The sequence below is a fragment of the Nomia melanderi genome, chromosome 6, assembly GCF_051020985.1.
Source record: "Nomia melanderi isolate GNS246 chromosome 6, iyNomMela1, whole genome shotgun sequence".
In the NCBI taxonomy this organism is placed as follows: domain Eukaryota; kingdom Metazoa; phylum Arthropoda; class Insecta; order Hymenoptera; family Halictidae; genus Nomia; species Nomia melanderi.
In genome coordinates this window covers 1,504,527-1,526,978 of record NC_135004.1, presented here as the reverse complement: position 1 = coordinate 1,526,978, position 22,452 = coordinate 1,504,527, and the positions used below count along the sequence as shown (strand labels likewise).

The following is a 22,452-nucleotide window of genomic DNA, read 5'->3' as shown; positions in this document are numbered from 1 at the left end:
GCCACCCACTAATTAATTCTGCCCAGTTTTCATTAAAGTATGGCACTAACAATTTCGCTTCGCGAGAAACGGGTAAATACCCGATGCACGAGTCTCCATCGTCGATTAACATTTCAACTGCCATGTTATTCGAATACAAACGACACAATTTCGCATATAGATTTAAACGTTTATACAGATAGATTAAAAAGTGAGTGAAAATAAAATGAATTTTGTCGAACCTGTGAAATGCAAGAATCTTGACCTTTCAGTTTCAGTTTCACTCAGAAGATTACTTCGATTGCAGGGAGTTTCGATCGATAACGATTCGATAGTCAACGTGTTAATGTTCCAAACGACTGTTGAATCGAATTTCATTCGTATTCGAGTCAGTCCTCTGGTCTCGCGAGCAGGCCATACGTTGGTCTGATTAACCGAAGGCGGTCGGTGATCGAGCGATGCTCGTTGAAAGAATTATCGCGCTGTAATCGAGCATTAACTCGGTCAATAAATTCTTCAGGCAACGTTCAGACGATTATTACGCACGTAGACACCGTTCGTACGGGAACAAATCTTCATCTCTCCGTCCCTCTAAGCCGGGAAATCTCGTCGTTAGCGGATACGCCGATCCTCGTACGTTTTTAGGTCACAAAAATTTTCGAGAAGGGGTAAGCTGCGAAGTTCAACGGAATCTAATGTAATTCCAGATTATTTTCGGTCCGCGAACCCAAAATTACGACCGCGGAATGGAAAATTCCATATAATTGAGTTTCCACTGAACTCGGTTACGAGTAGGATCTACGAGAAAGATTCGTTGCCAGATACTTTATTTTTGTAAATGGTTTATCGGCGAGTTAACCGATCCAAATCGACTATTAACGGTAATTTGCATTATCGGGAATCCAAAAGAACGCAGCAAGAATTAAAAGACTGTTCTTCTCGAAACAATTCACCGTGTAAAATAAACCTTACAATCATTCTTTCAGAAGATCAACGGATACTGAATTAGCGCGATAAAAACGCTCTCGTGACGAATGCTGACAGAATGCAGAGCTGAGCACGGTTCATTCTAACGTGGAGAAATAAGAAAACCAGTGACGACAGTTAACCCTTCGCACTCGAGATTATTTTTCACTACAAAGATCCATTAATTTCTGATGAAACATTAACACGTTCGCGGTCAGTGAAAATTTTAATGCGCTTCAGAAATGGACAGGCGATTTATTGCTAAATTAATTGTGATTCCCGAATTTTGAGTATAAATAGAAGCTATAGAGAATTAAATTTGAATCTTATACAATTCACGTCATTTTACATTGATGTAAATGATGATCGTGTTAACGATATTTTTCGCAAGTAACACAAAGAATTATTCTACACAAATCAAGAGACAGAATCATTATATTTCGGTGTTCCTATTTGTTGATTCACTGCGCAAACTTTAATATTGAATTTAGAATTCTATAATTTTGTTGCGTTGAATCAGATGACTGAAAGGCGCCTCTCGAATGCGAAGAGTTAATCCGTGTTCCACGGTTAACCGAATAGGAGAGAGAGGAGCTGGATCCCTCGATTCGGATCGAGAAACTCGATTGCTCGATTACCGGAGAAATATCGAACAGAGAAACAACGTTCCAATTACTTCGATGATAAATTAGAAACGCTTTCGATTTTTCCGGTTCTGCTGCTCCGCCGAATATCCAATACGACCGAACTTTCTCCGGCCCTCGCCACCCCCGTTTGCTCCCTAGCCACCCCTAAACTTACATTTTAAGCAAGTTTAACCCTTTAGCTACTGTTGGCGCCTAAAGGCACTTTAAAAATTTGGTTTCGGTGTACAGTTGACGCCTATAGGCGCCGATAAAATGTTTCAGACTATTTCACGGCGTGCCTTTAATTTACTTAACCCTTCCACTGCCACAGTGGTCCCATGGGACCAGAGTTTCGAAATGACTTGAAAACAATTGTAATTCCTAAGACAACTGACGTCGAATGAAAATGTTCGATAGCGCAAATAACTAAATAACAATTTAACGTAAGAATTGTGGTAGCCAATGATTAATAATTGTTCCTTTTTATCTTTGCTACAAAGGAATAAGTGATACGTAAAACATTGATGTTTTTCGTGGCAGTCACCGTGTTAACATTAGAACTACCGACTATTTAATACAATTAATATGTAATCCCTATAAAAATTATAGCAATAGATTATTTTCAGTTTCTTCAGACATTCGTTATAGTATTCAAGTGATCTGCCATCGCGACAGATGTAGAAACGACCTGGCAGATCTCTTTAAGATGCACGTGGGATTTTTTCCAGTAACTGACAATAATTGTAGTAAAGCTCACTTGGATCAAACGTAAGTGAATTCTAATTCAACGATTACATCTTCCGTTAATTGTACATTATATATAAACCTGATTATTTTATATTATTTTATATTAGTTTAATTTAGTTCAATTCAGTGTTTCTATTGTTTCAATACAGTGGGGCCGCAGACTTACGTCCTAATTGGTTCTGGAGTGGGCGACATAAGTCGAAAAAAACGTATATCAGGGAACGCAGGATAGGCATGTATGCGAACATAAAGAAAATGTATCTCAAATTGGGAGATACATTTTCTCTGAAACGTATAAAAATGATAGAAGAGATTACATTTAACAGACGTTTATGAAGAACAGAAGAGACCACGATGTTGACGAATAATACTGGAACGTACTGGATGGCCCCTTTTTATTACCATTAAGACAGGTTCCTTATCTTTAAGAAACGTCCTCACAGTTCTTTTCGGCAAACTCTTTAGTTAATCTGGAAACCTTGTATTCCATTGCTATTTTCGTTTTTAACAATACAATTTAACCCCAATCGTACCCCGTATTTTTATAATGAATCATACCACCATGTGACTCTCAGTCACTTATGAGAGTAAAAGGAATGATTAAAATGTTATTGTTTTTGTTTATAAGGCTCAAATTTTAAAAGCCCAAAAAACTTTTGGAAATGCAATATGAAATAATTAAAAACATTTAAGTAAAAAGTTCAAATGTGACTCAAAGTCACATCGTGGTCCGATTAGGATTAAGGATGAGTATATCTGCGGCGCCATTACACATACGTAAATAATAGTGTTAATTCTCGATTAATTGTACTTGTGTACTGATGTTTATTGTAAATATATTTCTATGAATCTTAAACTGTGTACAAACTGTATAATCTGAAATTATTTACCCATAATAACGTAAAATTAATATATCGCACGACGAATTCTTTACTCGAGTAAGTTTCAGGCTGAGTCAGTTAAAACTGAACACGTAGAGCGAGTAATTAGACGCTCAAAAGCCAATGCGGGTAAGTCCAGAAAAGAAAAATTGAGAAAACTAATGTTTTCGCTTCTGAAATTATTATACAACGTATTCAGCAGCTATAAGAAGAAAGGTTTTCTGACCTAGAAAAAACGAAGAAACAAGTAAATCCTTTAATGACTACAAAAAATATTATTTATTTCATTAAAATTTACAGAAATCAGGAAATATCAAAAAACGGACTTAACCGCATTGGCTTCTGACCGATTGAAATATTGGTTAAAAACAATTGACTACCGCGTTACGTGGATGAGACGTAACCGCGAAACGACGTAACTCGGGGCCCCGCTGTACATTTTCTTAGAAATGCGCGCAGACGCGAATCCCGCCTTTCTCAGTGTAGGTCGCGATTTACCATCTGCTGTATGCCACGCGCGGTACGTATGAAAATTCACCGTAACCAAGGGTTTAAAGCCTCCGCCAAACCTTTTTCCATATTTCGCTTACCGAATCTATGTATTTCCCGGTACGTGTGCATCGGGTTTAGACGCGGGACACTCGGGTTTCCCGGGCGAGCGTAATTCCATCGAGCACACAACAGGCCGAGGCCTTGGAAAAACGAGCCACCGGTCGCTGGAAAATGTTCGCCGACAGATTATTTTCGAACTGATGGTATGTGCACTAGGACACTTGTGTGTAGCGAAGAAAATGTGCGGAGAACTCGGTCGGTCGTATAATCGAGCAGCTCATTTGCCGAATGGATTAACTCCGCAAAACGAATACTGAGGGAATTGATAAAGTGAAATAAATTGAGCGGCGACCAAGTGTATCCACGGTAAAATTTTTAGAAACAAAAAGCGGAGTTGATCGGTTTGACCTGTGAACGTTGCATGTGAGCGTTGCAGTGTGCGCCAAAGGAATATTGTTACTCGTGCACGAACGAAACAAGACTGTAATAAAAGAACTTTGCTCGCATATGGATGATACGGTGCGGACTGTATTGAGTTACTCAGCGGATCGTTATCGTTTTTTCGCGATATTTCGGCTAATTGCAGATATTTGAACAGTTGTAATAGCTGACGCAAGAACGCGCTGTAATTTTAGAAGAAACTTGAAGAATTGGATGACGAGACTACTATTTAAGAATTCAGCTCTTTCCAGATCAACTTTGTTAATTTACGGGTTTCGTGGATTTGCAGTGTAACAATTAGTTAACAATCATTTTGTATGAATTCTACTCGTTTGAAACTTCATAAAACTACCAGCAAATGGAATAAACCGTAGTTCATCGCAGTTCTCCGACACGGTTGCATGAACATTCAAAAAAATTTGTAGTCTAATTATTATTGTCGTTATCTTGCGCAATATTTCACGAGTACAAACAGGATTTCTCTGGTGTTTTCTTTCAAAGCTGGCGCGATTACGCGAGCAATAAATACAGACCATTATTATAATTACTTTCGAGACACGGTCTCTCTTAGAGGGGAAACCCGAGGCGAATAAAATTTACGTGACGAACGCACGTAATCGCGGCGCGTTAGGCGATACAATGAGTCCGAGCCGTGTTAATTTTATAATGAATTATCCCCCAACAACGATCAGTCGTCAGTGACGCATCGCAGAACGATAATAATAGCAGCGTTTTTCGTTTCACGGTTCACTAAATCCGTTAACGAAGAAACGAAAAGACAAGGGAAAGAAAAGATCGAATTAATATCACGTAAGAAAAAGGCAGCGAGAACACGCGAAAATATAAATGACAGAATTTAATAAGAAACTCAAGATCGTGATCCGACATGAAATAAAATGTAACGCGGAGAAGAAAAAAAGGATCCGGAGTAACCCGAAGAGACGGGATTATATTATACGTCTCTGTTGTGCCGTTCGGCGTTTCTTTCCTCCCTCCCCCCACGTCGGAATCGTTGCGACGAGTTTTCGTTTCGCGACGGAAACAATAAAGCTGCCGGTTAAAAGCTGCCGAGCCTCGAGTGAATAAAAACAAGTATCTCCAAGAACACTCGAGACCAGCACGGCGAACTTAACGAAAATGGTTGTTCGAGATCTCGGGCGGGAGGTTCTCCGGTATCCTCTCCGCTCGACGGACCCTGGCTCCGCCGGATTACCACCTTTCCCGTCCCCAGCGGAATTCCCTTCCAACAGTGTTGCGGAACTGGGAGCGGGACAGTCCCCGGAATTGTTTCGAACCCGTCGATCACAAGAAACGTGCGAACTTCCGGAGAAGCTGCACGGACAACGGCGAAAAACATGCGGCGAACATATCACCCGAATTGGTCAACTCCGCCATCTTTTGAATTTTCTCATATTTTCTCGTTAAGGACGAATCGCTTGATTGACTCGTAGCTTTCTACTTTTTTCAGCTGAATTTCTTTATTGCTTTGAATTCAGTGCCATAAAATAGAAAACATTCTTTTGGCCATGTGAAAAATTGAATGATAATAAAGATTAGGTCAAAATTATACTATCTTATGCGTTTTACGTGTTCGATAGGTTAAAGCTGTGCTTGTAATAATAAGGTGAAATGCGTTCTGTGATGTTTATTTGATCTTTCATTTAAAGGGAAATTTTTGGAATCAATGTATACCGCTGCATCAGTTTTCTCTACTTTTTGTTTCGTAGAGTTAACAATTTGGATAATGAGCGGCCTATGCTCACGAGCGATCTCACGCTGATGAAAAAAGAGAAAAACGGGAATTAAGGGAAATAATTTATTTACTTTTACAAAAGCGCACACCGCTGCCATAATTAATTAAGGCAGTTGATTCGAGTGAACTGTAATATTTGCAAGCGTATTTTCGTATTAATAGCGTCTGTAGCGATGTTCAGTGAACCTGGCCGCGGTAAATGGCATGAAATTCAATAACGGAGCGCGATTCGATAATCTCATGCATTTCGCAGTAATATTCTTCATGTAAAACTAAACATATTTCTCGAAAAAATCGAAGTTTTATAATGCACCGGTGTACCCGACCCTTTGCACTCGAGAGGTGACTCTCAGTCGCCACTTGATTTGATGCAGTGGAACGTTTAATCAGTTCATTCTTTAATATTAATACTGTATAATATGATTTCGTTCCTTAATTTAATCAGGAACAAATTTTGAATGTTTCCAATGAAAAACTTTCGAGTGCAACGAGCGGTATTCTGTAGAACAGAATTTCAGAATGATTTCCGCGAACGAATAAAAACAGTGACGAGTTAACTCGTCTTTCCTAGCAAACGGATCGACATCGACTGAAAAGGTCAGAGAGAACCGTGTTAGGGACCGGTGGCAAAAACAAAAAAAAATTGCTAGTTGTCGCGCGTATACGATTCGCGAGAAAAGTTCGGCGGCAGAGTTGGTAATAGTGGCAAAAATCCTGCATGGTAGCATCTCGTAACGGCCGCTGCTCCTATGAAATACCAAGTACACTCGACCGCCTTTGAAACCGGTAGAAAAAGGCCGGGCGACCGACGGGCCACTGGAACACGCTATTAAATAGGCCAAGCTGGCTACAAGGGAAATGATTAATCGTCCCATGGAATCACGTCTTTTCACCCCAAAAAATGACTCGCACAACGAACGCGATCAATTGATACACATCCTCGTGTGGATACCGCATTCGGCTCTTTCTACCCCCCCCCCCCCCCCAACTAACCGCGAACTGAAACTCGTGTAACGTCAACCGATGTAGAAACCAATTCGCAATCCCTTTCGTAATTTCAATTTAGTTTCCTTTTGTCGGCGTAATGAGCGAGTCTGCACGTTTCCGTGTAATTATTTTCCCGGGGACAAACGAGTTTTTGTTTAGCTACCAGCATGCCCACTGCACAGCTTTCAATCTCTCATATTTTTCTCTCTCGCCTTGCTCATTGCAACTGCTGCTGGGGAACTGACACAGAGTTCAACTCAATTAATGGAAGAATATCTATATTTTATACGTCAACCTATTAAACTTTGGAAATTGTCCATTTTCCTGCTTTATTGTCTTTAGATCGTTGTTTTGAATTATTTTATGGGGACTACGTTAGTTTGAAGCGTCTTGAACTTTGAACGATTGAAGTTTCTTATTAGGTAAGCGGCATTAGGTTGTAGCTTATTGGTAATTGTGTATGGGTATGTGTGTTTACTATTGGAAAACTAACCTGTTTTGTAATGTGGTTGCCAGTATAGCAAGGCAATAACCATATGTGATTTTCTTACTTCATGAACAGGGTTGATGTAGAGCACGCAATATGTATGCTTATGTCAAATATGTAGAAGTCGTAAGTTGACAATAAAAGTGGAAATAGTTATCAACATAACTTATTTGAAACCTAATTGAGGTTAGGATTCCTATTGAACTAGACACATGTGAAAATATATTCATTCCTTTAAGTTTAACGCATTCTCTTTCATCACTATTTGAAGTTGAGGTTATGTTGTTGTTTGCTCTCCTATTACTTAAATATTTTCAAAAATATAGGACTTTATCCCTTCGTAGCAATGGAAATATAATGTATTCTTTCATTGAAATCTGACACCTGTAACTTTGTTGACAAAACAATGCTCCAGAGAATGAAGCAAAACATGGATCACATAAAATCAGATACAATATGTTGGAAACAAATTACTAAACACGCCATTTTAATGGTAAATAGGATTACTATTGTTGAATGTCTAAGAGATTTAATGAAGTTGTAACCAAGATACATACAAGTTTTATCGTTACACTCAAAAATATGTCTGATAATTGACTGATGCTTATCGACAAGTAAAGAGAATGTTCCACTACGTAGTCACAGGAGGAACTTCAAAAGAAAACAGAAATGTATACGAGACATAGTTTCAGCAATGAAGACACTATTCGCATTGAAGATCATAAGCTAAAACATTCTAGAGCTCCCGACAAATCATTCTTCTCTGAGTGACGCAAGACCTGTACAATTGAAAGAGCGCAGGAACCATATTCACTGTGCGCTGATTATGACTTGACGATGGGATACAAATACTATGGAGAAATATGAAAGAATACATTGAGTGTACTCACTCTGTAGGTAGTAGAGGATCTAGGAAGGATGATACTGCTGACAAAGTGGGTAGACACGGTGGTGGAGGACCGGCAAGTTTCGGTGGGATGCAGAAACATCGGGCGGCACAGAACTAGCGTAGTGGCCGTGGTTTATGTTGCTCGTACGCACTAGTACCGCCGTCCACACACCACGTACACGCACCGTCATCCGGCGAGACCTGGAGGCTACGTAGCGCGTATATCCAAGTGGTCGAGAATCACGACACACGGCACGGCACGGCACGGCACGGCACGGCACGGCACGACACGACACGACACGACACGACACGATATATGACGAGGCGAGGCAAGGCACGACACAGAGCACGTTACAACCACGGGAACTCACGGGGTACGCACAAATCTACGTGTGACGATGATCGTAAAATCGTAGAGGCACCACCTCGAGGAAGCAAGATTCTTCGGAATAAGTGTGACGGCGGGGGCTACGGATTAATATGGCCGTCCCTCGTTGACACAGAGTTTGGAGTCACGCGTGAAACGCAACGCCGTGGAAACGCGTAAAACAGGTTGACCAGGATATCGTCGGCAAGAGAGAGGCTTGTTCGCGTACGACGCGCACGCATTTGTTTCACTCGCGACACCAAACACACACCACCCGCGATTCTACGTGCAGCTACTCGCTTCCCGTAATCACCCTGTTGTATATTTTCCACGCGAACTTTCCAGCCTTCTTCTTCTCTCCGTTTTCTGTACCTTCGTTTCTTGTCCGTTCCCGTCTTTATCGTGCACGATTCCCTTCAACCCCTCGCTTGGTTACACGTTCCTTGCTCGTTCTCCCTCTTTTCTTTCGCCTCTCTACCGTACCTCGTCGTTTTCGTCGAATACAGCGAGAGGAGGGATCCAGTGAACACCGTGTTCGCGTTTTCGAAACACCGACAACTTCCTCGCCGTATCGTTTTCTCGTAGGAGCGCACCACGAGGGTCGCGGAAGCATTCGAGCGATCGCGTTCTTTTCACGCTTCTCGAGGACGTGACGCGGCCTTGCTGCGAACGACGTCAACATCACCACCGTACGCTTTCATGGCGGCCATCTTTTTCGGGATACGCGAACGCGAATCGCGGAACGGGAAACGCACACGCGTGTGTGTATATACCTCACACATGCATACACGTGCCACTCGCCAGTGGCTACGTACACGCAATATGGCCGTCTCTACACGACACTACACATATAACTGGCAGAGCCGAGGGAGGCACTTGTACGTACGCATACATATACGACTCGACCGTGCCAGCCTGGATATTTTGGATGGCGAACAGCTAAATCGGACGAAGGGACCGAAGAACGAGGAACGGTTGACGTTCCTTGTTTAATAGAGAAACGTGGCGCTGCTGTCTCTCCTTGTTCTCTATCTTTCTCTTCTTTTCTCTTTCTCACAGTGGAACTTCGCAACGTTCCTAACCAATCGCGACTCGATTCCCGATGTAACTCGTTCGGCGGACTAGGGATTTCTTCAGTTATTCCCTTTCCTAACTGCATTTCGTTCAAATGCGAGTTACTGTACTTCCCCCCGCCCCTATCATTAATTTCACGCGGGAATTTTCAATTCGCTTCTGTTTAACTCGGTTCAAAAGTTATTCGACTTCTCGATATCTCGAAAAATGTAACGACATCGGTTTTATAAAGGTTTTATTTATATTCATTTGTTGCCATAATTAACAAGGATTGTCTTGTATGTTTGAGGTAAATTTCGGCACATTTAATTGACAATTTATTTTGATAGAAGTATACTGTGATACGTATTCTTTTGCGGGCAGTAAAGTTCTCTTAACCTATAAATATTATATGTATCAAATTCTCTTATAAAATAAAAATTTGATCGTATAAAAATTCGATACAGATTCAAGTTCAACAGTTTTCTATACAAAATATATATGTACATGTACAAAAAGAAATATTCTTGTGCACGAGCACCCTCTGTTAGATAACGTATTAACGCAAACAAAACTTCAAACTTTTAGGCACGCATTAGATACGTCAACACCACACGAAATGCATTAGTTTTCGTTGTACCCGTTGGAATACAATTATATACTTTTGTATAAACTTTGATACACCATTACGCTCAACGTATTTATTTCGACGAAAACTTCGGCAACTTTGTATAAACCATTATAAATTATAACTTTAGGACTTCTTGAACAGCAGCAACGATCTTGCTCGCACTGATTCCATACTTTTCCAACAATGCAGTTGGAGGGCCAGAACGGGGCACCTCCAACACAGCCAGCTTCTTCACGATAATATTTCGTTCCAAAGCAACAGCAGATAGAACTGCGTCACCTAGGCCACCTTCAGCGTAATGATCTTCAACGGTGACGACTTTTCCACCCACTTCTTTAGCATTCTTTACGATCAGTTGGGCATCCAAAGGTTTGATCGTAAATGGATCGATTACGCGTACATTTACTCCTGCTTTGGACAATTCGTCGGCGGCTTTAAGCGCTTCGTGTAAAGTTACGCCAGCTCCAACGACAAGAACTTGATCTTTAGCTGAAGATTTGACCACTTTACCCTTGCCAACAGCAAACGGCTCTTCATTTTTGTATAAAATTGATGTGGCCGGACGTGATGTACGAACGAAACAGACACCCTTCGTATTAGCTGCCAATTCGATAGCACGTTCTGTTGAAACGGCATCGCTGGGGTAGAAGACTGTTGAACCAGGAATTGTTCGGAACATGGCTACGTCTTCTAGGCCCATTTGCGAAGGTCCGTCTTCGCCGATGGACACGCCGCAATGAGATCCAACGAAGTTAACATTAGTTTGTGAAATAGCACCCATACGAATCTGCGAAATTAAAAAATTAACCATAAAATTGATCAGATGACATTTAAAAAATTATTCACTCTTGTCCTTAAATAGTTACCTGATCAAATGCACGGGTGAAGAAAGTAGCAAAGGCGGACACAAATGCCACGGTTCTGTCTCTGCATGCTGCACCGATTGCAACTCCTACAACATTTTGTTCGGCAATAAAACCTTCGATAAACCTCGCCGGATCAACAGTCTTAATTTTCTCTGCGTATGTAGAATTTTTCGTGTCACCATCAAGAGCGATTACGCGAGGATTATTTTTTGCCAGCTAAATCATAAAATAGTATAAAATATATGTTAAAAGAACGTAAATATCATAGATATGTTGAACACGTTTAGTTTTGAAAAATAATATACAAACCTTGGCTAAGGCAGTACCATAAGCTAATCTTGTAGCTACTTGTTCTCCTAATTTATAACTTGGTGGAGATGCCAGTTTAACATTAGTAATGTCTACTGCTGGAGCATCATCGACCAATGGTTTCTGTGGGTGCAATCCAAGAGGACCAGGATTCTTCAACATTCCATTTAAATGCTGAAATAAATGATTAGTTAATTTTCAGAATACTATTAACGTTAATCAAATTTTCCAGTAATGTATAATGCCTAGTCCTTACTTGAATCACTTCGTTTGCCTTGGTGCCAAGAGGTTTGCCGTGCCAGTTTTCAAGATCTTCAACATTGGGGAAGTTTTTACCTTTAAATGTCTTTGCTAGAATGGCAGTAGGACGCCCTTTCGTGTTTTGTGCTTCATGGAAAGCCTTAGCTAATTCCTCAACATCGTGACCATCAACAACCAAAGCATTAAAACCAAAAGCTTCAAGTCTTTTACGGTAGACTTCCATGTTGTGCTGGAGAGATGTCGGTTCACTTTGACCCAGACGATTTATGTCAAAAATAGCACAGAGATTGTCCAACTTGTAATAAGAGGAAAAATGAAGTGCTTCCCAAATTGAACCTTCGGCTGCTTCACCATCACCAATCAGGCAGTACACGCTACAAAAAAATAAGAATATTTTATTGACTTCTATAAATGTAAATAAATTTAAAATGAAGGAATATTGATAAATGTCGCAGCGACATACCGATAATTAGATTTGTCGAAATTTTTCCCAACATACGCCATTCCTGCCGCAACAGAAAGACCTTGTCCCAAGGAACCAGTTCCTACATCGACGAAATTCAATCTTGGAGTAGGATGTCCTTCCAAATCGCTATCAATTTTTCTCAAATTAAGCAACTCGCTCGTAGGGAATAGACCGGCTTCAGCCCAGGCTGCAAATTCGGTTGATCGTATAATTTTACGATGTAACGTACGGTAATCATTTATAATCTTGTATATTTTACCTGCATATAAAATAGGGGCCGCATGACCTTTACTCAGAACGAACCGATCGCTGCTCGGATCACGTGGCGCCGACACCTTGTAGCGCATCGTGTGGAAGAATAAAACGGACATAATTTCTGCCATCGACGAACATGATGTTGGGTGACTAAAAAAAGTGGACACTTAAATTAAAAATACAAAAAAGGTTTATGATAATAATTATCGATAGTTATAAGAACAGACTAGTATGTTTAGAGGTCACGAGGACATTTATCTCGATCATACGATGTTAAATATCGGAAGACTGGAATAGAAAAACGTGGAATTACATAACGTGCTATGTACTTAATACAAAAGAAAATCGTGTTGATTGCTCATAAATGATAATGAAATTCAGTTCGTTTCATTTTTATGCCATACATCAAAATTAAATTTTGTTCACTAAGTGAATACAATTAAACAACATAAATATGAAATGAAATTGTACAATTTTCAGGATTCAAATCTATATGTAAATATTATTCGTCTCCGAAGTTTGGTTTAAGGTTACAATTTGTAATGTATACATCCTCTGAATGACTTTTCCTTTTAGTATTCTCAACGTATTAAGCACTTCGAAGTATCCGGTGATGCCACGCATTACCTTTCAATGTCGTAAACTTCAGATTAATTAAATAAAACTCGACCGGTGTCTATAAAACGATCGTTTAACGGAAGAAAGCTCTTTCCAACGCTTCATTTTATTGTTCGTTGGTCATTGATTTTCCTGCCCTACGAGGGCTATAGATATAATGCAATAGCGAAGAACTGAAACGCAGCTTAGAAGTATGCTTCAATGTTATCTTACGAAAAATTCGATGACGGTGATAGTACCATTATATTTTCAATTGTAATAAAATAGTCATTTTCATCTTGTCATTCAAAATTCAAAATTGTTTAGAGGTGGATATATTTAGGTGCAAGACATCTTGGAAATAAAACTTATCAAACGAACTGAAAGAATTTGAACGTATCACCAAGAATTCGAATCAGAAGACACCCGGCGATTAGAACTATTTGAGAACGATAGTACTGCGAAGAGATAGATTTAAAATTGGCAAAAACAGAATTATTAAATACTATTAGAGTAGAATGTTTTAAGTAAATCAATGAAAGTAGGATTATTTCACGAAAAATTTGTCGACTCATCGTACCCGCTTTTCGATGCCTCGGTAGCTTGAATGCTTAGAATGCGAAGCTTAGTTGCAAGGTCTTGGAGTTTTTCCATGTTCGTGTCGCGTACCATCGTGAGCTTAACGGAACTTTCCACGAAACAGTCACCGGATGAACGTTCGATAACAACTGAAGGGACCGAGCCTGTAGCGAGCAACTGTGCGCCAGAACCTCCCTACTTTCTGTAGGAACGATTACTGGAGATTTCATAATCGGTGTGCTCATGTACCATGGGAAGGGATAACCTTGTCAGACATGCTAGACGGCATTGCTTAAAAATGCTCTTCTTCCCGGGAAGAAGAGGACGCCATCTCCAGAACAAAAACGCTAAACGAACATCGCAACGAACATCAATTCGAATATGAGTTCGTGATCGCTTCTTTAGCGATTCCTTTGACAAGAGCTGTATGTAACATTAAAAATTCATCGAAAAAGGATGAGTCAAAAGTCAAACATTATTCATGGATACGTGAAATAAGTAATAATAATAATATCATTTTATTTAACACTGCTTTTAACATGAGACTCTACGGCAAAGAAAAGTTAGAAGGGAAGGGAGACGTGCTGGACAACATTATGCTACAGCAGTAGTTCTCAAAGTGAGATATACCATTTCTTGGGGGAGACTAGAACGATCCAGGGGAGCGGAAATAGCATTAGGTAGCAGCCTCTTTCTGTTTTGTCACTTAAAGGCTAGAACTTCAGTTTGCTTAAGTAGATTTCTAGGTGTAACCGTTAAATAATTCTTTCTTTTAAGGGAGTAATAGTCGAAACAAGTTTGGGAACCTCTGTGCTACAGTATCCAATAAATAGAACATACTAAAATATATGTTATATTCTGAAAGAAAATTATTTCTGTAGGAAGCTGCCGTGTCTACGTACAATAATTCATTAACTATAATTTAATTTTCAAAAATTTGAATTTAAACATAGGCTACTTCAAGGCGAATTGTTTTTCAATTTATTCGACGACACTTGTTTTTAGTTTCCTTTTCTATGAACCTTCTGACCGAGTTATCTATTATAACGGTTTCGTAAAACGTTATCGAATTCAGTTATCTCTAATGCAAAACGAAAAAGAACGTTCAATGGCAAGAATATTTGAAAGATTTTTTCTATATTAGTATCGTTATATATTAATCATTCGTCAAATTTACATATTAGTTTATCATGTTACGATAATTCCAATGATAATTGTAACATTTGATACACTAAACCATTTAACTTCATCGCTCGAACGTTACGTAACGATTCCGCGGCGTGCATTATCCTCGTGCACGTGTTGGAAATGGTCCTCACAGCGTGCATTAAATGCAAGAAAATTATAAGAGTTTCCATGGCTATCTTATGAAGCCTACAAACTTTGACTAGCTTTTATCAACGTGTTAACTGCACCATGATATATACGATCCTGTGTTTAAGTGTTCCTTGTAATCATAATACGCGCATTTTGTTATAGATAATGATAAAGTACTGAAATCTATTCTTTCTAACGGAAAGCCACTTTTAACAAATTTGTAGCCATAAAAATCTTGAATTCATTCAGCATCAGATTTTCGACTTCTCAAAACGAATGCTCTATCATTTAACCGGCTAATCTCAATTTAATTTATTTACATGCCATTTCCCTAATTATACAAATCTAAATATTTAACCTATCGTACACATATTTTCGTTCGGCCGGTTACACGTTATCAAAATTAATTTACGCCAAATTTATAAGTAAGACTCAAAAGGAATATTAATGTTCTTTCCGTTGCTGGTAAATGCATAAACATAAATGCAGCATATGAAACTACCTTGAACCGCGTGCCGTGATGCAATGAAAATGAAATGTGAAAAAAGTGGCGTGACACTGAATAAACTGACAAATCGCATGAGAGTACTGCGCGAAAACGGATCATTACTATGTTGCTAGAAAATTTTTCTACGAACAGTATGCGTAAGCAACTATCATTGAATTTAAGATAGAACTATCTCGATCTCGTAAAATAAAGCAAACACTGTTCTACATAGTTCTGTTAATGTCGCTTTGGTCGAAGTAGTTTTTGCGCGCGATTATCAAAGTGATTTTTGATTTTTCACACGACCTGTGTCTCAAAGTTGTACAAATGACAATCAGGAATGCTACTACATACTAATTTATGAAAAAAACATTCGATATTCGGCCGATTAATCGATTCAATATTATAAAGCATAATGTTAACACACGTACCCGGACTTGCTGGCTTGCGTGGCATCGATCGAATGAATTCTTAGCTTCGTTGCAATATCTTTCAATTCCTGGATGGTTTTCGATTCTGGTTTGTGATAATTGGCCATTTTTTTCATACGAAAACTTCTATAAGCCTGTTAAAACCTTGGAAAAACACCGACCACGATTTGTGCTTCGGAACAAGTAGAATTCGCGCAAGCACGATGCAAGTCGAATATAGAGAAGACTCTAGCTGGCTGAAATCATTTGTTTCTATAACACTCCTTAATGATTTCTAGGTGGCTCTGCCTACGCGTAATTTGTAATTTTTTAAATGCACCCGCAACGCGTTCGAGTATACCGCACTAATTTACGAATTTAATGTAATAATTAAAGTTAACCGAAGGATCTTCGATACACATTTGAGAAATATTACTTTAATAACAAATTTATTTGATGTTTAGGAACAGGATTCATGATGTTATGCTAATACGGTCGATATCGAAATACAAATATAAGGGTTCATAATTTCACACGTAACCGTTAATAAATTATCGAACTAAAAGCATGTAAATACATAAAAGATGAATCGAGAGTTTTACAGAAGTTTCATACTTCCTCGGCGTTTACGAACGTCGTTAGAACCGAATTACAAGTTGTGATGTGAGACACGTCTCTATCGTTAAACCCTTACCGCAATTCTTACTTCTTGATAGAAGTTCAATTAATTCGTTTCATATAGTAACAAGAATTACTAAATTTTTCTGAGAACAAGTAAAACTTAATATATCTCTAGAGATTAAACTTTCACAAATTTCATTTTACTGTTATTTTCAAATTTCTTTCTTTCTTTTTCTTTTAAATATGCAGTAAAGGATTAAATAAAGCGCTTCTTAATAATCGCATCGATTAAAAATATTTGTGTACCGTTATTCTTGATCTGTAAGAATAAATTACTATTATAAACGATTAAATGTTACATTGTGGTTACATCTACATTTATATCTTATTAAATTATATGTACAGACATCTTATCGATAGAGTATCCTTGTAATGAAATTCGCACCTTAATACGCGATACGATATTTTCATCGATGAAAGTTCAACAAGATCGCGTGTAGTTATACGCGTACTTTGTCTTTCGTAACGTTTCACCAAACCAGTGTCATCTTATTCCATGTGATCAAGCTTTCTTAAGCGAAATGGCTTGTCAACAGATACATTCAATAATGTTTCACTGTACGAATTTAGTTGTTTCATTGGTGCATCGTAAGCATAAGACGAGAAGATATTCACATATAATCTGTTCGAATAACAACTAACGTGAAAATTAGATACAAATTTCTTTTTTCAGTAACCGCCAAAACTGTTTGATTTTTTAAATCTATTGAAAGTAAATGTTCCGTTTAGTACACTCATGTAAACGCAAATGTTATATCGTATAAGCCTTATACACATATATATACATATATATAAATACATTTTTATATACTTTTATATGCCATATATGCTTATATATTTATATATACTTATACATATGTATAACATGCAATTGGTTCCCATATTCCTTTGAACTTCATATATATGCATGTCGGCGTATTAATTTATATTATCAATTAATAGCTTTATCACATATAAAGTTTGCTCTATTTACAGTAACTTTTCGTCGATGCCTGGAATGTTCCAATATTTTCTAAATACGATTCAAGATGACTGAAGAATCACGATTTGCAGGCAAATTTTTGATCGCAAGACATTTGTTTATTATGTAATATCATCACTCTCGTGGTAAATTCGAATATGCCGATAATATCTCCTCGGTCATTCGCCTCTGTGTTTTGTTCAAATCATTTAGAATTTCAAATGTAAACAGGGTCAAGCTCATAGAATTTCAGTTGTATTCAAGCGCATCGCCTTCCATCGGTTCATTCTACTATGTACCTGTAACCACCACGCTGCAGTAAAGTAAAGTTTAGTTTACATAGTTGTGATGTCTCACGTTTTTATTCCGTTACGCACATTTCCGAAATAATTTTTTAAAGATAAATTACACTAAATTATCATTTTTTACGTAAATTTAAAATCTCGATATTAAAAGAATTTTATAAAAACGATAACTTAAAATCTATATACAATGTCACTGATTATTTATAAAACTACTATGCAACACTTGATCATATTATATTCTTGAGATTGTTATTTTCTTTACATTACATTCGTCTATTTCAGAGTTAGTAAAAAAGAATAAAACTGCACAACTTGATTTCTACTATTTTGCATCTGCTTATCGTATACCAACTACTTTCGTGTTCCCGTATGTATTGCTGATACAAGTATTTTAACATGTTGTCTTTGTAAAACCAATTTTATAAAAAAGTACTACTGATTACCGTAATGCTCGCTGTGAGTAATGGATCAATTCATGTCACGTAGGAAACAAAATATCTTTTGATAGTACAACAATGATTTCTCCCATCAATTAGTTCAGGCGTATCGCAACTATTTTTAACCTTTTTTTCAGCAAATGTGCAAACTTATTTCTAGCTTTTGATTTGATATGCTTTTCTTAATTTGAGATGTTTGCCTGATACTGAAATTTCTGAAAAATAATGTAAATTATTTTAATAACGATGCAAAGAAGATACAAGTGTATCATTTTCCATACCGTTCGAAATGGGAAATTCAGTTGCTACGTAACGTGGCATGAAACAAATCTCATTTGTCACAAATTCGATTAAAAAAAAAAGTGAATTTATTACATTAAAAAATTCCATTAAAAAATTATAATTATAAACAAAATTAAATGATAATAATAAATATGCGAACGTATGATGTTCCTAAATGAAAATAAATAATGACAAATGTGTACTTAATGCGTTCAATTCAATACTATACAGTAAAAAAATTACGTATATAAGGATTTCTTCATGTATGTTCTTCAAGTTTGTTTGCATTAGCAGACTGTATGTGAACAGATCAAGACAGATCTTTGGATAAAATTATATTCTTTTTATAAAATATATATCGTTGTTTTTATAAAGACTACACCTTTTATTAAAAAGCATCAAATTTTAAAAAAATGTTCTTATGAAAACTGGTTCTGTAAAAAATGATGAAAAAAAACGTGACGTCAGTATGCAATAGGTATCAGGTACTTTTTGGAATCGATGCTTTACCCAGTGTCAAAGCTTTGAAGTCAGCATAAATATACAGAAAGGTTGTTTATTGTAATCGTGTTGTAGTGTTAATATCACATACAAGTACACTTTAAAGCTTCTAAAGAGAGGTCCTGTAACTGAGCGTTTGATTACTGTGCTTTATCAACACATTCCAAACATTTTCTAACATCCGTATTGCTAATATTTATCTGTGGTAACGTAAAAAATGTTATATATATACATAACGGGCAATCCTCGGCATGAAGATGAAATTACAATCCAAAGACCGCTCGGTACACTTAAAAGATTTCACACTGCTTTTTCCAACTTTCCTCATGCCATGGAAATTGTAACATTTATTCCTAAATTTCCATTATCGGCAAATAATTGCGCAATAGATGTATCGAATACAAGGCAATCTGAATTTAAAATTGCAGATGAAACACCTTCATGAATAGAGCGTGGCATAGCTTCCCATGTTAGACGCCTTTTATGTCCATTTAATTCTAGTCTATTTAACATTAAAAGATAAATTAAAGCACTTTATTGATATTTTATCGAACTGCATATTTACCTGTAAGCAAAATTTTCTGCTTGCTTTCTCGAGCCGATCAATTGAACAATTGCAAAAAATTGTTGATGCCCATCATATTTTTCTTGTTTTTCAAGCACTAGCATAAAATGATGACCAAAGCAGGACTGCATCATTACCCAATCCACCGCACCGGGAAGATTAATATCAGTTGCTAAAAAAACAATGTCTTCCCCTGTAAGAAAAACAATGTAATTTATTTTTCATTTCTTTACAAGTATAACTATGAAATTATAACTGCGAAGTTACCTTGAAGAGTCGTAATACTTTTGTGACTCATGACAAGATGTGGCATTACTTGTTCGAGAGATCCTTGCCATTTGCAAGAAGCACCTGGACAAGGACAACTGTATGGACGGAATTCACATGCATCTTCGTGATCTGCCTTTTCGGTATGCACTAAAGAGATGGTGCACCCACTTGTCGAATATTTGCAAGGAAACATTACATTGCCTGCCACTTTTTCCATGGCCAGGTTACGAATATTACCTTCAAAAAATATACATGAAAAAGATACTTAAAAACTAAACACATACTGTACGATGGAAAAATTCTGTTAAAAATTGCACACCTAATGGACCTCTACACGTAGGACAGCAATTGAGTTTTGGTCGACAAGTGCTACAAACAAGGTGTCCACTCTGGCATTGTAAAATTGGTGGAAGAACATAATCAAAGCAAACTGGACATTCAAAAAGACTGGCTAAGTCAGTTGAGCTACTTAGAGATGATACAGTTGATGCAGAGGAGCTTGCGACACTCCTCCCTCTCTTTCCTGTACTAATACTTAATTGGGACATTTTTTCCTCTAATTCTATGTACCAAACGATGACAGTTTGCTGTTGTTGTCAAGGAAACTTTCTTGTATTCAGGATGCCTCTTAAATGCGATACATTCTGGAATGAACCATCCACCTCATATCTGCAAATTATTGAAACTTCAGTAATGTCATATAATCTTATTTGTGTTCATTAAATCTTACTTATCATAAAATCTTAAACATACTTAGTGCTCCGTAACATTATACATGATAAAAGAAAATTAGCTATTTAGTATACAATGTTTCAATATTAATTACTGTAATGCACAGTGCCTAAGTGTGGAAGAAATTATAAAAATAGCTCTAGATAGTATAGCCTTATTTATATTCATTTATAATTCGCGCATTTGCATAATGCATGTCATGATATAATATACTTTTTATTCAAGGCAATTTGCACCTGTATATATGTATATGTATACGTATACGTATATTATATTATTATCAAATAAATACACGCTTGAGACATACCGATGCTCTTCTTAAAGTGAATTTCCATTTATGTGAACAAACTATATGCAGAGACAGGACTTTCCACCTACACTATTAAGTAAACATTTTACATGTGTAAGATTGAAAACAAGGAATACGATTAAATACAGAAAGAAAAAGCATTAACTACTCAGTGACTTCATAATTACACGGAAATATGGGTTTTATTCAAAAATTTCAAATCTGTTTACGGTTTAAGAAACACCGGAAAAGAAATTTTGTTTATAACATCGCATCAATAAAATGGTTCAAGTAACGACAATTACGTTGTATCGATCGTGTGACCATTTATCGCGTGCGCGTCAATTATCATCGTCTCATTCGATGAATTTGAACAGTTAAGTTCGATAGGTTTTTCCCATGGGAACTTCAGAAATTTTCACACGCCAGTTTATTGGACAGACTGTTTATCCCGGAAATCTAGCGACCGCAGGAAAAATCTTACGGGCAGTGGCATGAAGCGAGTCACGAGTCACCGCGAGCGAATCAGCGATCAACAAATAAACAATGCGCGAGAAACAAGAGAGCGGATAATTCTTGCGAAAAATTTTCTATAGTCGACGCAAGCGAAACGGACTAGTTCGTAACATTGAGGTATACGTATATGTAAACTTACCGGAATTTAGATTGACAAATATATTAGTACGTCACTCGTTGCATACGCTTTGGTTTCGCGCGATTCAGATCGGAAAGTAGTGAGTCAAGAGCGTGAGAGAGGGAGAGAGAAGGCACTTGATAATGATGACAACGGAGATACTAAATGAGAATGAAAACGTCGTGTGTAACGACGAAGGGTGACACAACAGTAAACGGATGTTGTTACGAGGGCAACAACAGGAGATTTCATGCGACTCGGTTTCGGAAATGTTGCACGAAATACTCCCGATACTTCTCGGTGCATCGATGATGAATAAACGCGAACGCGAATGAAATCGACTATGAAAGAGGCTACATCGCGAATCCTCTTGGCCAAATAGGCGACATTGATCGCGACGTAACTTTTATCAATTTTCGCTGAGACATAGTAGCAGCTCGCTGCTTTTCGAACTTCCGACACTACAAGTTCAGTTTCGTACAATACGACGCACACCAAGGCGATGACACTGCAGCTGTCTGTCCGTCCGACTGTACGTCCGTTCGTTTACTCCCATGCAACGCATGCAACTGCCATTACCGAGCTTTAGGCCGCGTTTAAAATAAATACTTTCATCGCGTGTAACATTTCAATTTTCATTCTTATTTCGTAATCACGGAAATATTGTATTTTCTCGAATACGTGAATTCGTGTGTAGGTATTTTTTGTATAGTACCTATTCATTTATTTAGATATGTAAGCTGACTGTATGTAAAATGCAACTTGCATAGGATACATGAACTTGTATGTTTGTGCGTGTGTACTGATGGTCAAAATTGTATTCGTTACACACTCTTGCCAAGTGAGAATACTAATTCAAGCAAGAACTACATAGCATACTCGATCTTTA

General features: G+C 37.7%; 3 protein-coding genes across 17 annotated transcripts in view; all 3 read right to left on the bottom strand.

Annotated features, from left to right (window-relative positions):
• LOC116427039 (uncharacterized) overlaps window positions 1-9,784 on the bottom strand; it is an 84,013-nt gene extending 74,229 nt beyond the window's left edge. For 5 of the 7 annotated variants that reach the window (XM_076368505.1, XM_076368502.1, XM_031976904.2 and 2 more), the window contains exon 1: window positions 8,310-9,784. The gene's annotated coding sequence lies outside the window, so the exon portion shown is untranslated. The remainder of the gene's footprint in view (window positions 1-8,309) is intronic. The other 2 variants (XM_076368503.1, XM_076368504.1) reach the window with 2 other exon arrangements.
• A 183-nt stretch (window positions 9,785-9,967) lies between these two features.
• On the bottom strand, window positions 9,968-16,166 carry LOC116427155 (transketolase-like protein 2). Of its 2 annotated transcripts, none has more exons than XM_031977156.2 (7): window positions 15,928-16,166; window positions 12,521-12,666; window positions 12,259-12,448; window positions 11,791-12,169; window positions 11,535-11,708; window positions 11,226-11,441; window positions 9,968-11,146 (listed from the first exon to the last, which is right to left on the bottom strand). In XM_031977156.2, the coding sequence occupies exons 1-7, from the start codon at window positions 16,041-16,043 to the stop codon at window positions 10,475-10,477; spliced, it is 1,893 nt and encodes a 630-aa protein (XP_031833016.1). In that variant the 5' UTR covers window positions 16,044-16,166; the 3' UTR covers window positions 9,968-10,474. The 2 variants fall into 2 exon arrangements, with proteins under 2 accessions (XP_031833016.1, XP_031833025.1); XM_031977165.2 differs by lacking the exon at window positions 15,928-16,166 and adding an exon at window positions 13,694-13,881.
• Window positions 16,167-16,338: 172 nt separating this feature from the next.
• On the bottom strand, window positions 16,339-22,393 carry LOC116426935 (E3 ubiquitin-protein ligase SIAH1). 8 transcript variants are annotated; one of them, XM_031976657.2, is made up of 6 exons: window positions 21,585-22,217; window positions 20,948-21,019; window positions 20,228-20,577; window positions 19,906-20,145; window positions 19,639-19,831; window positions 16,339-19,575 (listed from the first exon to the last, which is right to left on the bottom strand). In XM_031976657.2, exons 3-6 carry the CDS (start codon window positions 20,454-20,456, stop codon window positions 19,398-19,400), a joined length of 840 nt encoding a protein of 279 aa, XP_031832517.1. In that variant the 5' UTR covers window positions 20,457-20,577; window positions 20,948-21,019; window positions 21,585-22,217; the 3' UTR covers window positions 16,339-19,397. The 8 variants fall into 8 exon arrangements, with proteins under 8 accessions (XP_031832517.1, XP_076224622.1, XP_031832507.1 ...); XM_076368507.1 differs by having other exon boundaries at window positions 20,948-21,014; XM_031976647.2 differs by lacking the exon at window positions 21,585-22,217 and adding an exon at window positions 21,235-21,570.
• Window positions 22,394-22,452: the final 59 nt, after the last annotated feature.